The 14370-nt window shown below is 43.0% G+C and overlaps 1 protein-coding gene across 1 annotated transcript in view; it reads right to left on the minus strand.

The window, feature by feature from the left end:
• The window catches only part of LOC137333814 (serine/threonine-protein kinase 31-like), a 105541-nt gene that overhangs the window by 65219 nt on the left and 25952 nt on the right, over positions 1-14370 (minus strand). Inside the window, exon 6 of the mRNA XM_067998174.1 lies at positions 13795-13953. Coding sequence (XP_067854275.1) covers positions 13795-13953 — 159 coding nt within the window. The remainder of the gene's footprint in view (positions 1-13794; positions 13954-14370) is intronic.

Raw genomic sequence — 14370 nt, forward strand, 5'->3', positions numbered from 1 at the left:
GGGGAAAAAAAGTAGTCGAGAAAAATTGTACACAAAATCTATTTTTATCATACATTCCAAGAATGGGAGTACAGAGAAACAAATGCATACACGCTAGCTGTCTTCTGCGGCATCGCCCATGGTGAGGGTCCTTGCATGAAGAGATTTGCAAGTAAGTGACCTATTTCATTGGCCACTTCTTTATAAAATTCATCTGGGCCTTCTTTTGCTCAGCCTATCAGTGACTGCCTTATCTGAAATTTCTATTTGTTTGTACTGCCTCTCCTTCTCCCTTCCCCAACCCCAGAAATTCAACTTCCATACTGGGGAGTTGCCCCATCTGTGAACACAAAAGAATTTGTTTTGAATTTTTACTATCCCTTGGAAACTTGATATCATGTCACCTTTGGGATCTTTCAGTGACCCCACCATTTCCTTTAGACTTGCTTGCTGAAAATATATTTGTAGAAATGCATGACATTTCTTTTAATATCCCTGCTACACTAACCTGATTTTCTATTTTAGTTCTCTAACCAGTTTCTTAACCTCCTTTACTTTATTTTTATACTCTTCTCAGTCCACCATGCTACCTATACACATTAGGAACAATCTATTTTTTGCCTTAATTCCCTGCATTATTTCCATTGCTGTCACCATTAGTTTTTTTCCCTTTGTTACCCTTCTTCCCTAATGGTAGATATTTGTTCTGTACCTGTGTAGTGTTTCTGAACATTATCTACTTTTCTGCCATGCTTTTCCCCTCTAACAGTGATATCTAGTCCAGTTTCCTTTGCTCACCTCATCCCCTCGAAAGTGTTCTCTGCCTCTGACCTGCTCTACCAAACCTTGGTTACTGCTTATTACTGCTATCAACCCAGCCTCTGAGCAGAGCAAGTTGCCACGCAGCTGGAAAAGTGTGAGAGAGGAGAAGACACGCCCACAAAATCTGTCAGGAAGAGAAGTCACGCCCACAGATTCAGCCTGCATTGCTCAAGCAGGCAAGCGGACTTCATTCATTTAAAGTTAGCATTCTATATGTCAATATAAATAAAAATTGTATTTTTTTTAAATTAAAAAGCCAAAGAAACACTTGAATTAAAGTAAAGAGACAGAAGGGAAAAGTAAAAACAAAAAAAAATTAAATTTTTTTCATTTAAAAAAAATTTTAATGACTAAAACTATTAAAATAAGGAGTAACCCACCCGTTCTTGGGGTTTAAAATCACCTCCGTTGTTTGGTGCAGCAGGGTCACCACCTCCAAGGCTATGTTCCAACATTCCTAGTATAGAGTTGGTGACAGGGTGACTATGTCTTCCTGACCTCCTATTAGCACCGCTGCTTGTTTGTGGACCAATTATTCCTTGTAACAAGCCAATATTATGTCCAAGATCATGCTTTAATTTCTACTATATTCTTTATAGATTTCTCAATATAGCCCTGGTAAATTGAAGTCACCCTAACAACTGCATCAGTTCCTGGACATGCTTTTCTAATTTGACAACAAAGTTCTTAGTCCAATCTGTCCTCTTGACCTGCTTTTCTGTAGTAGATACCCAGAGTTAGTTTCTTTTCCCACGAGTCTCTCAACCCTATCCAAAGGGTTTTCACATTATTCACACCCAGACCCGATAGGTCCAGTTCTTTTTCACGTAAAAGGCCAATTTCCCTCCAGTTTGCCTTTTCTATCTCTATGAAGTAATCTATATTCCTCTACATTTATTCAACCCTGTGGCATTGTTGAATCAAGTCTGTGTCATGCCCGTGATAGCATAGCCTCCCTTCTCCAGCAAAGACTCCAGGGCTCCCATTTTGTTTCTAAGACCCCTAATGTAAATATATATAATTTCTAGGCATCCATTTCTCCCATTTCCTAGACAGGTGTTATTTGTTGATTTAATTTGTCATTATTATCTCCCTGCGTGGTTATATCCTTTTATAAGTCTGCTGTTAGCCCCTCCCCTCTCTTTAGTTTAAATCCTCTCTCACTGTCTTATTTACCCTCTCTGAATTGGTGCTGGTCCAATTCAGATAAAGCCCATCTCATTCCATCTATATAGTTTCCCCTGCCCTAGAACTTGTCACAATTTCCTGGGGGAAATCTGAAACCCTCCCTTCTATAACCATCTTTTTAGCCACTCATTGACTTGCTTAATCTGCTTCCCCCCAAACTTGCCCAGCACATGGTACCTGGAGTAACTGCAAGATAACTATCCTCAGGTTTTTGCTCTTTAATCTAGAATCTACTTCCTCAAACTCTCCCCGCTAGACCTCCATCTATCCTTGCCTACATCATCGGTTACTGCACATAGAATTTTACAGCACAAAAACAGGCCATTCGGGCCAACAAGTCTATGCCGATGTTTATGCTCCACATGAGCCTCCGCCCACCTTACTTCATCTCAGCCTATCAAGGTATCATAGGAACATAGGAAAGGGAGTCGGCCAGTCAGCCCCTCGAGCCTGTTCAGTCATTCAATGAGATCACAGTTGATCTGTATCCTAACTCCATTTACCCGCCTTGGCTCCATATTCCTTCATACCCTTGGTTAACAAAAATCTATCGCTCTCAGATTTTAAATCATTATTTGAGCTAGCATCTACTGCTTTTTGTGGGAGAGAGTTCCACACTTCTACCACCCTTTGCATGAAGAAGTGTTTCCTAAATTCTCTCCTGAATGGCCTGGCTCTGATTTTAAGGTTATGTCCCCCTGTCCTGGACTCCCCCACCAGCGGAAAAAATTTCTCTCTATCTATCTTATCAATTCCTTTCAAAATCTTAAAAACCTTAATCAAATCACCTTGTAACCTCCTATATTCCAGGGAATACAAGCCTAGTTTATATAATCTCTTCTCATAATCTAACCCTTGGAGCCTGGTAACATTCTCATGAATCTGCACTGCACTCCTTCCAAGGCCAATACATCCTTTCTGAGGTGCGGTGCCCAGAACTACACAGTACCCCAGATGTGGTCTAACCAGGGCTTTGTATAGCTGTAGCAAAACTTCTTCCCCTTTATATTTTAGCCTCTTTGATTATTTGTGGCTGGTTCACCTTCTTTTCAGTGCAGAAGTGACATCCAGTGGTACAACATCAGTACTGCTCACTATGCTCCTTTTATAGTTAAAAGCATTTATTTTCTTAATGTGGACACTGTCTCTCAAGTTTGTTCAATATTTCACACAGATTTGCTACAGAATGTTAGGGCTAGCTTACAGCAAGGCCCTGGTGGCATGTCACAAACACAACAACAACAAAAAAATCAGTGATGTAGCACAAATTTATAAACATTAATTTTTAAACTTGCACAACTATTCCTCTCATTTTTTAACGTGATGTACAAAACAATTTAGATAACACTATTATATACATTACCAACTGTCATTTAGAAAAAAGGCACATGGTAACAAACAGCCTTACAAGACAGAGGCAGAAGGCAAGTTCTGGAAAGTTCTTGTTAATGTGCTCATTGCTAAATGACACTGACAAGTTGAACTGAGAAAGAACATCATGACAAATAATGGCTTCCCATTATGTTCTACCAAGATGGCGTCCAGCGCATGTCACACTATAAGTGTGCACGCACATTCCGGACGCCATTTTGCGTCCTTAGGAGGCCGCATAGCACCTACAAAACAGGCGCGACATGGTCCAATTTATAGCCCATAAAGTCTGTGTGTGATATAGCAGTGATAAATCACTGTTCCACCTTCTTTTCCAACCAGCAAGACCAGGAGAAGCCAGCTAAGCAACGTGATTATACCTTCCAACTTTGGAAAGAAAACCTTAACTGTAAAAAGAAAAATGCACATTAGGAGTGTTTCTCCCTCTTCCACTCCCTCATACATCGATATTAAAATTAACGTGTGCACTCTTCTCAAAAGATAAGTAAACAATTCCCATGGAATTTGCAATATTAAAATGTCAACAATTAGCTATCACGATTCCCAGTCATGTCTTTCAATAGAATTTCCTATTTTAATAATGAGCAATGAAGTGTCACTAATTTCTGTCCTGCTAACAGGTCCAGCTATACCACCAGATGGAGCTATACAGCCTCCCCATCCTTCAGCACTACCAAATACATTTGAGCAAAGAGGTACAGCTACAGTTGCCTCACTAACCCCTCTTAGTGTTGTTCCACTGAAGTGAGAAGTTTCTTTCATTTAAAAATGCAATTTTTTGTTCGCTCCCTCCTTACCGTCCTGGACCCTAACTTACTCATTCACCTGCTTGCCGCTCGAGCAGCTCTTCTGCAACCCACTCACCCCAATACCAGCCCCACATCTCCATGTCGTCCTATCTGCCTGCAGCCTGCTAACAAGCAGCCCCTTCAGCACCTGATGCTTCTGCTACAATTATTTATCATTATATATGATGCATGTTTATTACGACTTATTGTGTTATGTTAACCAAAATTAAGTTTTTGTAAAATCAAACATGAAAAGAATTATATACCCATGCCAATTAAAAAATGTGTGCTTACAAAGAAAGCATGTGGTTGCAATGTGACAAGTGTACATTGTGATGTGATGTATAATTGTATTTTGTGTTGCGTAATGAAGTTGTATTCTGCATTTGATTAAAGATGGTTACAAACTGCGAGAACAAAAGCAAAAATGTGACCAAATGCTTACGCTCTGTGCTTTGTCATTCGCAACAGGATGACTTTCTGTTTGTTGTAAAACATATGAGTAATACCTTTCAATTGTCAGACAAAGACCTACAAGTTGGTAGCCCTATTTAAATATAGTTTTTTTGAAGGAACAATTTTGGAGAAAAAACAATTAATACTGACATAACCGTAAAAGGAGTCTTGTTAAGACCAGCAAGGGGAGAACAAAAGAAATAGGAGCAGAAGGCCATACGGCCCCTCGAGCCTGCTCCGCCATTCAATAAGATCGTGGCTGATCTTCGACCTCAACTCCACTTTCCCTCCCAATCCCCATATCCCTTGATTCCTCTAGAGTCCAAAAATCTATCGATCTCAGTTTTAAATATACTCAATGACTGAGCATCCACAGCCCTCTGGGGTAGAGAATTCCAAAGATTCACAACCCTCTGAGTGAAGAAATTCCTCCTCATCTCAGTCCTAAATGTCCGACCCCTTATCCTGAGACGATGTCCCCTAGTTCTAGACTCTCTAGCCAGGGGAAACATCCTCTCAGCATCTACCCTATCAAGCCCACTCAGAATCTTATAAGTTTCAATGAGATCACCTCTCATTCTTCTAAACTCCAGAGAGTATAGGCCCATTCTACTCAATCTTTCCTCATAGGCCAACCCTCTCATCCCAGGAATCAATCTAGTGAACCTTCGTTGCACCGCCTCTAAGGCAAGTATATCCTTTCTAAGGTAAGGAGACCAAAACTGCACACAGTACTCCAGGTATGGTCTCATCAAAGCCCTGTACAATTGCAGCAAGACTTCCTTACTTTGTACTCCAACCCCCTTACAATAAAGGCCAACATACCATTTGCCTTCCCAATTGCTTGCTGCACCTGCATGTTAACTTTGTGTTTCATGTACGACACCTAAATTCCTCTGAACGCCAACATTTAATAGTTTCTCACCATTTAAAAAATATTCCGTTTTGCTATTTTTCCGACCAAAGTGAATCTCACATTTCCCCACATTATATTCCATCTGCCACCTCCTTGCCCACTCACTTAACCTGTCGATATCTCACTTTTTTTTTTTATTCGTTCATGGGATGTGGGCGTCGCTGGCAAGGCCGGCATTTATTGCCCATCCCTAATTGCCCTTGAGAAGGTGGTGGTGATCCGCCTTCTTGAACCTCTGCAGTCCGTGTGGTGAAGGTTCTCCCACAGTGCTGTTAGGAAGGGAGTTCCAGGATTTTGACCCAGCGACGATGAAGGAACGGCGATATATTTCCAAGTCAGGATGGTGTGCGACTTGGAGGGGAACGTGCAGGTGGTGTTTTTCCCAAGTGCCTGCTGCCCTTGTCCTTCCAGCTGGTAGAGGTCGTGGGTTTGGGAGATGCTGTCGAAGAAGCCTTGGCGAGTTGCTGCAGTGCATCCTGTGGATGGTGCACACTGCAGCCACAGTGCGTCGGTGGTGAAGGGAGTGAATGTTTAGAGTGGTGGATGGGTTGCCAATCAAATGGGCTGCTTTGTCCTGGATGGTGTCGAGCTTCTTGAGTGTTGTTGGAGCTGCACTCATCCTGGCAAGTGGAGAGTATTCCATCACACTCCTGACTTGTGCCTTGTACATGGTGGAAAGGCTTTGGGGAGTCAGGAGGTGAGTCACTCGCCGCAGAATACCCAGCCTCTGACCTGCTCTTGTAGCCACAGTATTTGCGTGGCTGGTCCAGTTGAGTTTCTGGTCAATGGTGACCCCCAGGATGTCGATGGTGGGGGATTCGGTGATGGTAATGCCGTTGGATGTCAAGGGGAGGTGGTTAGACCCTCTCTTATTGGAGATGGCCATTGCCTGGCACTTGTCTGACGCAAATGTTACTTGCCACTTATCAGCCCAAGCCTGGATGTTGTCCAGGTCTTGCTGCATGCGGGCTCGGACTGCTTCATTGTCTGAGGGGTTGCGAATGGAACTGAACACTGCGCAATCATCAGCAAACATATCCATTTCTGACCTTATGATGGAGGGAAGGTCATTGATGAAGCAGCTGAAGATGGTTTGGCATAGGACACTGCCCTGAGGAACTCCTGCAGCAATGTCTGGGGCTGAGATTATTGGCCTTCAACAACCACTACCATCTTCCTTTGTGCTAGGTATGACTCCAGCCACTGGAGAGTTTTCCCCCTGATTCCCATTGACTTCAATTTTACGAGGGCTCCTTGGTGCCACACTCGGTCAAATGCTGCCTTGATGTCAAGGGCAGTCACTCTCACCTCACATCTGGAATTCAGATCTTTTGTCCATGTTTGGACCAAGGCTGTAATGAGGTCTGGAGCCGAGTGGTCCTGGCGGAACCCAAACTGAGCATCGGTGAGCAGGTTATTGGTAAGTAAGTGCCGCTTAATACCACTGTCGACGACACCTTCCATCACTTTGCTGATGAATAAGAGTAGACTGATGGGGCGGTAATTGGCGGGATTGGATTTGTCCTGCTTTTTGTGGACAGGACATACCTGGGCAATTTTCCACATTGTCGGGTGGATGCCAGTGTTGTAGCTGTACTGGAACAGCTTGGCTAGAGGCGCAGCTAGTTCTGGAGCACAAGACTTCAGCACTACAGCTGGGATGTTGTCGGGGCCCATAGCCTTTGCTGTATCCAGTGCACTCAGCCGTTTCTTGATATCACGTGGAGTGCATCGAATTGGCTGAAGACTGGCTTCTGTGATGGTGGGGATATCTGGAGGAGGCAGAGATGGATCATCCACTCGACACTTCTGGCTGAAGATGGTTGCAAATGCTTCAGCCTTGTCTTTTGCACTCACGTGCTGGACTCTGCCATCATTGAGAATGGGGATGTTTGCAGAGCCTCCTCCTCCCGTTCGTTGTTTTATTGTCCACCACCATTCACGACTGGATATGGCAGGACTGCAGAGCTTTGATCTGATCCGTTGATTGTGGAATCGCTTAGCTCTGTATATAGCATGTTGCTTCTGCTGTTTAGCATGCATATAGTCCTGAGTTGTAGCTTCACCAGGTTGGCACCTCATTTTGAGGTACACCTGGTGCTGCTCCTGGCATGCTCTTCTACACTCCTCATTGAGCCAGGGTTGATCCCCTGGCTTGTTCATAATGGTAGAGTGAGGAATATGCCGGGCCATGAGGTTACAGATTGTGCTGGAATACAATTCTGCTGCTGCTGATGGTCCACAGTGCCTCATGGATGCCCAGTTTTGAGCTGCTGGATCTGTTCTGAATCTATCCCATTTAGCACGGTGATAGTGCCACACAACACGTTGGATGGTGCCCTCAGTGCGAAGACGGGACTTCGTCTCCACAAGGACTGTGCGGTGGTCACTCTTACCAATACTGTCATGGACAGATGCATTTGTGACAGGTAGATTGGTGAGGACGAGGTCAAGTAGGTTTTTCCCTCGTGTTGGTTCGCTCACCATCTGCCGCAGGCCCATTCTGGCAGCTATGTCCTTCACGACTCGGCCAGCTCGCTCAGTAGTGGTGCTACCGAGCCACTCTTGGTGATGGACATTGAAGTCCCCCACCCAGAGTACATTCTGTGCCCTTGCTACCCTCAGTACTTCCTCTAAGTGGTGTTCAACATGGAGGAGGACTGATTCATCAGCTGAGGGAGGGCGGTAGGCGGGAATCAGCAGGAGGTTTCCTTGCCCATGTTTGACCTGATGCCATGAGATTTCATGGGGTCCAGAGTCAATGTTGAGGACTCCCAGGGCCACTCCCTCCTGACTGTATATCACTGTACCGCCACCTCTGGTCGGTCTGTCCTGCCAGTGGGACAGGATGGTGATGGAAGAGTCTGGGACGTTGGCTGAAAGGTATGATTCTGTGAGTATGGTTATGTCAGGCTGTTGCTTGACTAGTCTGTGGGACAGCTCTCTCAATTTTGGCACAAGTCCCCAGATGTTAGTGGGGAGGACTTTGCAGGGTCAACTGGGCTTGGTTTGCCTTGGTCATGGTCCGATGCCGGGAGGTCCGTCCGGTTTTATTCTTATTATGATTTTTTTTTAAGCGAGATTGTACAACCTAATGGCTTGCTCGGCCATTTCAGACGACAATTAAGAATCAACCACATTGTTGTGGGTCTGGAGTCACATATAGGCCAGACCGGGTAAGGACGGCAGGTCTCCTTCCCGAAAGGACATTAGTGAATCAGATGGGTTTTTACGACAATCCGGTAGTTTCATGGCCACCATTACTGATACTAGTATTTTAATTCCAAATTTTATTGAATTTAAATTCCCCAGCTGCCGTGGCGGGATTGGAACTCATGACTCCGGATTATTAGTCCAGGCCTCTGGATTACTAGTCCAGTAACATAACCACTATGCTACTGTACCCATTATAATTTCTCCTTTCTCTGCCTCCAAGGGACCCACATTTACTTTCGCTAATCTCTTTCTTTTTATGTACTTGCAGAAGCTCTTACCATCTGTTTTTATATTTCTTGCTAGTTTACTCTCAGATTCAATTTTCTTCCCCTTTATCAATTTCTTGGTTATCCTTTGCTGATTCCTAAAACCGTCCCAATCCTCAAGTTTACTACTCTTTTTGGCAACATTGTAAGCCTCTTCTTTTAATCTAATACTATCCTTAACTTCTCAAGTTAGCCATGGTTGGATTACTATTCCTGTGGTGTTTTTATTCCCCAAGGGTATGCATACTCGCTGGGAATTATGAATTATTTCTTTAAATGTTCGCCATTACTTATCTTTTAATCTAATTTTCCAACTCGCCCCTCATACCTATATAATTGTCTTGTTTAAATTTAAGACCCTAGTTTTGGACTTAACTGCATCACTCTCAAACTCAATATGAAATTCAATTATATTATGATCACTCTTCCCCAGAGGATCCTTTATTATAAGATTACTAATTAATCCTGTCTCATTACACAATACTAGATCTAAAATAGCCTGTTCCATAGTTGGTTCCTTGACATACTGTTCTAGAAAACTGTATTGGTCACATTCCACCATCTCATTCACCAAACTACTTTTGTCAATTTGGTTTGCCCAGTCTATATGAAGATTAAAGTCCCCCATGATTATTGCATTGTTACAGGCTCCTCTAATTTCCTGATTTAAATTCTGTCCAACACTATAACTACTGTTAGGGGGACTGTAAACTACTCCCACCAGTTTTTTCTGCTCCTTGTTATTTCTTAGCTCCACCCATACTGATTCTACATCCCGATTTTCTGAGCTAAGATCCTTTCTCACTACTTTCTTTATCTCATCCTTTATTAACAGGGCTACGCCCACCCACAGTTTTTCCATTTTGCCTATCTTTTCTAAAAGTCAAGTACCCTGGAATATTTAGTTCCCAACCTTGGTCACCCAGCAACCACATCTCAGTAATGGCTACTAGATCAAATCCATTTATCTCTATTTGGGCTATTAATTCATCTATCTTGTTATGAATGCTTCGTGCATTCAGATACAGCACCTTCAATTTTAATTTTTTTTATTTTTTTCCCTGATGTGACCTTAGTCACTAATGCCCTATTACCTTTGTTAAACTCTCTGTCCCTTCCTCACACACCCTGCTTGTTTTTAACCCAAATCGCTACTCAACTCTACAACCCTGACTTTTCTTTTTAACCTGATAAATTTACCCTTACCTGAACCCTGCCTCACTCTTATTAGTTTAAAGAAAAAGCTTTCTTCACTTGCAAATGTCTGGGTTAACTAAGTCTCATTGTTAGAACCGTGATAATGAGATTGTAAATATGTAATAAGCAAAAGGACCTTGAAGATGGTTAAAAAAGATACAATAAGGAAGGAAATGGATCCTAAACAAGAGGCTCATTAAGTCTGAGCATAGGTGAAATCACAGTCATCGAACAAGAGAAGACAGCGACAGGCCAAGACCACTGAGAACAGAGAATCCTGGGCAATGGACAGAATAGCCAATAGGCAGTTCGAACGGAAGGACTGAAGTGGAAGGCCATATGCAATGTCTTACTAAATTCACTAAAATTATGAATAAACTTAGAAATTAGATGTATGAAAGTCTCTGTCTCCCTCGGTTCCTGAGTTACCTACAATTCATAATTGGCATAAATGGTTCCAGACGATTAAGATGAAAGTCGAGAATGGAAATATTTCAGACAAGTTGAGATATAACAGCCACCTGCTGCTTCCTGATTGGACAAATGACTCTTGCCCTGCATGTAAAATGCCAGTGCTGATCCCACTCTTGGGAAAATACTGCTCCCCACAAATGATACTTTCCATTCCAAGTGCTTCACCTGACTAAAGTGTGCATGACGGCAACTGGCTAGAGAGCCACACTATAAGTCACCTAATAGGTCAAAGAGGCGCACGTGAGGAGCAGAAGAGCAACACGTTGGCCACCGCTGCTCTTAGTACAGCGGCTTCACCCTAAAAAAACTCACTCTTTTCATAACCCTAACAATTGCAGTGTTTGCCTCTTTCATGATATTTGATGTTGCAGAGCTTTCAGAGAGTTGTCGTGCATGCACGCGAGGGGGAACTGGGAGCTGAAGTTGACCGGCAAACATCACAGTTGAACAACCAATTTCAGGAACAAGATGGTGAGCATTCTGACCAGAACGTGACCAATCTCCAAGTGAAAAGATTTTTTAAAAATTTCTGAAGTCAATTTTTTTTCACCCACCGTTCATTTGATTTCCATGAGCTTTTGCACTGGAAGTTAGAGATCCAAACGGTGCATCCTACAGGGCATCTGGAGCCTGTGCGGACAGGACAAGCAAGCTCCTTAACCAATCAGATTGAAGGATCGTTAAAAGCAGCTTCTGAACCAGGAGGTGTAAGTTTGAATAGTGAATTCAATCTTAAATTAGGTACAGAAAGCGAAATAAAGAGGGCAAGAAAGGTTTGATGAAGAACATAGGAACAGGAGTAGGCCATTTAGCCCCTCGAGCCTGTTCCGCCATCCAACCTAACTCCATATACCTGCCTTAGCCTCACATCCCTTACTACCTTTGGTTAACAAAAATCTATTCAATTTCAGATTTAAAATTAACAATTGAGCTAGCATCAACTGCCCTTTACAGAAGAGAGATCCAAACTTAGAGTCATAGAGTCATACAGCACGGATAGAGGCCCTTCGGCCCATCGTGTCCGCGCCGGCCATCAGCCCTGTTTACTCTAATCCCATATTCCAGCATTTGGTCCGTAGCCTTGTATGCTATGGCATTTCAAGTGCTCATCCAAATGCTTCTTGAATGTTGTGAGGGTTCCTGCCTCCACAACCCTTTCAGGCAGTGAGTTCCAGACTCCAACCACCCTCTGGGTGAAAAAGTTCTTTCTCAAATCCCCTCTAAACCTCCCGCCTTTTACCTTGAATCTATGTCCCCTTGTTATAGAACCCTCAACGAAGGGAAAAAGCTCCTTAGTATCCATCCTATCTGTGCCCCTCATAATTTTGTACACCTCAATCATGTCCCCCCTCAGCCTCCTCTGCTCCAAGGAAAACAAACCCAATCTTCCCAGTCTCTCTTCATAGCTGAAGCGCTCCAGCCCTGGTAACATCCTGGTGAATCTCCTCTGCACCCTCTCCAAAGCGATCACATCCTTCCTGTAGTGTGGCGACCAGAACTGCACACAGTACTCCAGCTGTGGCCTAACCAGTGTTTTATACAGCTCCCATAACCTCCTTGCTCTTATATTCTATGCCTCGGCTAATAAAGGCAAGTATCCCATATGCCTTCTTTACCACCTTATCTACCTGTTCCGCCGCCTTCAGGGATCTGTGAACTTGCACACCAAGATCCCTCTGACCCTCTGTCTTGCCTAGGGTCCTCCCATTCATTGTGTATTCCCTTGCCTTGTTAGTCCCTCCAAAGTGCATCACCTCGCACTTTTCCGGGTTAAATTCCATTTGCCACTGTTCCGCCCATCTGACCAACCCATCTATATCGTCCTGCAGACTGAGGCTATCCTCCTCGCTATTTACCACCCTACCAATTTTTGTATCATCAGCGAACTTACTGATCATACCTTTTACATTCATATCCAAGTCATTAATGTAGACCACAAACAGCAAGGGACCCAGCACCGATCCCTGTGGTACCCCACTGGCCACAGGCTTCCAGTCACAAAAACAACCTTCGACCATCACCCTCTGCCTTCTGCCACTAAGCCAGTTTTGTATCCAAAGTGCCAAGGCACCCTGGATTCCATGGGCTCGTACCTTCTTGACCCGTCTCCTGTGGGGGACTTTATCGAAGGCCTTACTGAAATCCATGTATACCACATCCACTGCGTTACCCTCATCCACACGCCTAGTCACCCCCTCAAAAAATTCAATCAAATTAGTCAGACATGATCTTCCCTTGACAAAGCCATGTTGACTATCCCTGATTAATCCTTGCTTCTCCAAGTGGAGACTAATTTTGTCCTTCAGAATTTTTTCCAATAATTTTCCTACCACTGATGTTAGGCTCACTGGCCTGTAGTTCCCCGGTTTTTCCCTACTCCCCTTCTTGAATAATGGTATTACATTAGCGGTTCTCCAGTCCTCTGGCACATCCCCTGTGGCCAGAGAGGTTCTGAATATATGTGTCAGAGCCCCCGCAATCTCCTCCTTTGCCTCACACAGTAGCCTGGGATACATTTGTGAGGCAAAGGAGGAAACACTTCTACACCCTTTGCGTGTAGAAGTGTTTCCTGACTTCACTCCTGAAAGTACTGGCTCTAATTTTTAGGCTATGTCCCCTAGACCTAGACTCCCCAACCAATGGAAATAGTTTCTCTCTATCTACCCTATTGGTTCCCCTTAATACCTTGAGAACTTTGATCAAGAGAGATTAAGAGAGAGATAAAAGAGGCAAAGAAAAAGTTATTAAAAAATTTTAATTTAAAAACAAATCTCCAACAACAATTGAAAGCTGAAGGAATGAGACTCCACACTTGTAAAAGTTAATTTTCAGTGCCAGAGAGTTGTTTGGCAGTAACTAAGACTTATCAAATTGTTAAAAATGGTACTTAGACTGAAAAGGACAAGCCCTAACTTTCTGTGGTGAGTTTACTTCATAACCCCCATCCAAGTACAGGAACTTCACGCCATTCAATTGATTTAAGCCACGCAGACCATATCCAAATGGGTTGGAACTTTTCAGTAGGTTAACTAAAGTTTGAATGTCAATAATCAAATTATGGCATTAATTCCAACAATGCTGGCAATATATTTTGCTTCACCTGGTCAAATGGATTTACATCTTGTTTAGGTGGAATCTGAAGACCCCAAAGTCTGAACTTGCTGGCCAAACCAGGACACTGCAAATCTTCTGGAAGTTCAACAATACAGGACTTTTTAAGAGTTTCAGAATTTCCATAATCGACATAAGTCATCAGACACTGAAAAATAAAAGAATAAATTTGGTGGTTTTTTTAATGACATTATACACATATACTTAAAGCAGTTTAGTTCATGGAATTTTTAAAGTTCAGTTTGGATTAGCTGGTATTGTACATGACCTTCATGGCCTTTACATCTTTCTTAAAGGAAGGCAGCCAAAACTGAACACAATATTCTAACCGCGGTCTCACCAATTATTTGTAAATGTTTAGCATTACCTCCCTGCTTTTGTACTCTATATCTCTACTTATAAAAGCTAGGATCCCATTTTTTAAAATATAAATACAATTTATCAAATTGCTCCACTTCTAAAAATGTGTACCTGAACCCTTAAGTTTCTGCTCCTCTAATTCCTTTTAAAGTTTTACTATTTATTACCATATTTCCTTTCATTCTTCCTCCCAAGGCGCACCACC

This window comes from Heptranchias perlo, chromosome 2, assembly GCF_035084215.1.
Source record: "Heptranchias perlo isolate sHepPer1 chromosome 2, sHepPer1.hap1, whole genome shotgun sequence".
NCBI classification, from domain to species: domain Eukaryota; kingdom Metazoa; phylum Chordata; class Chondrichthyes; order Hexanchiformes; family Hexanchidae; genus Heptranchias; species Heptranchias perlo.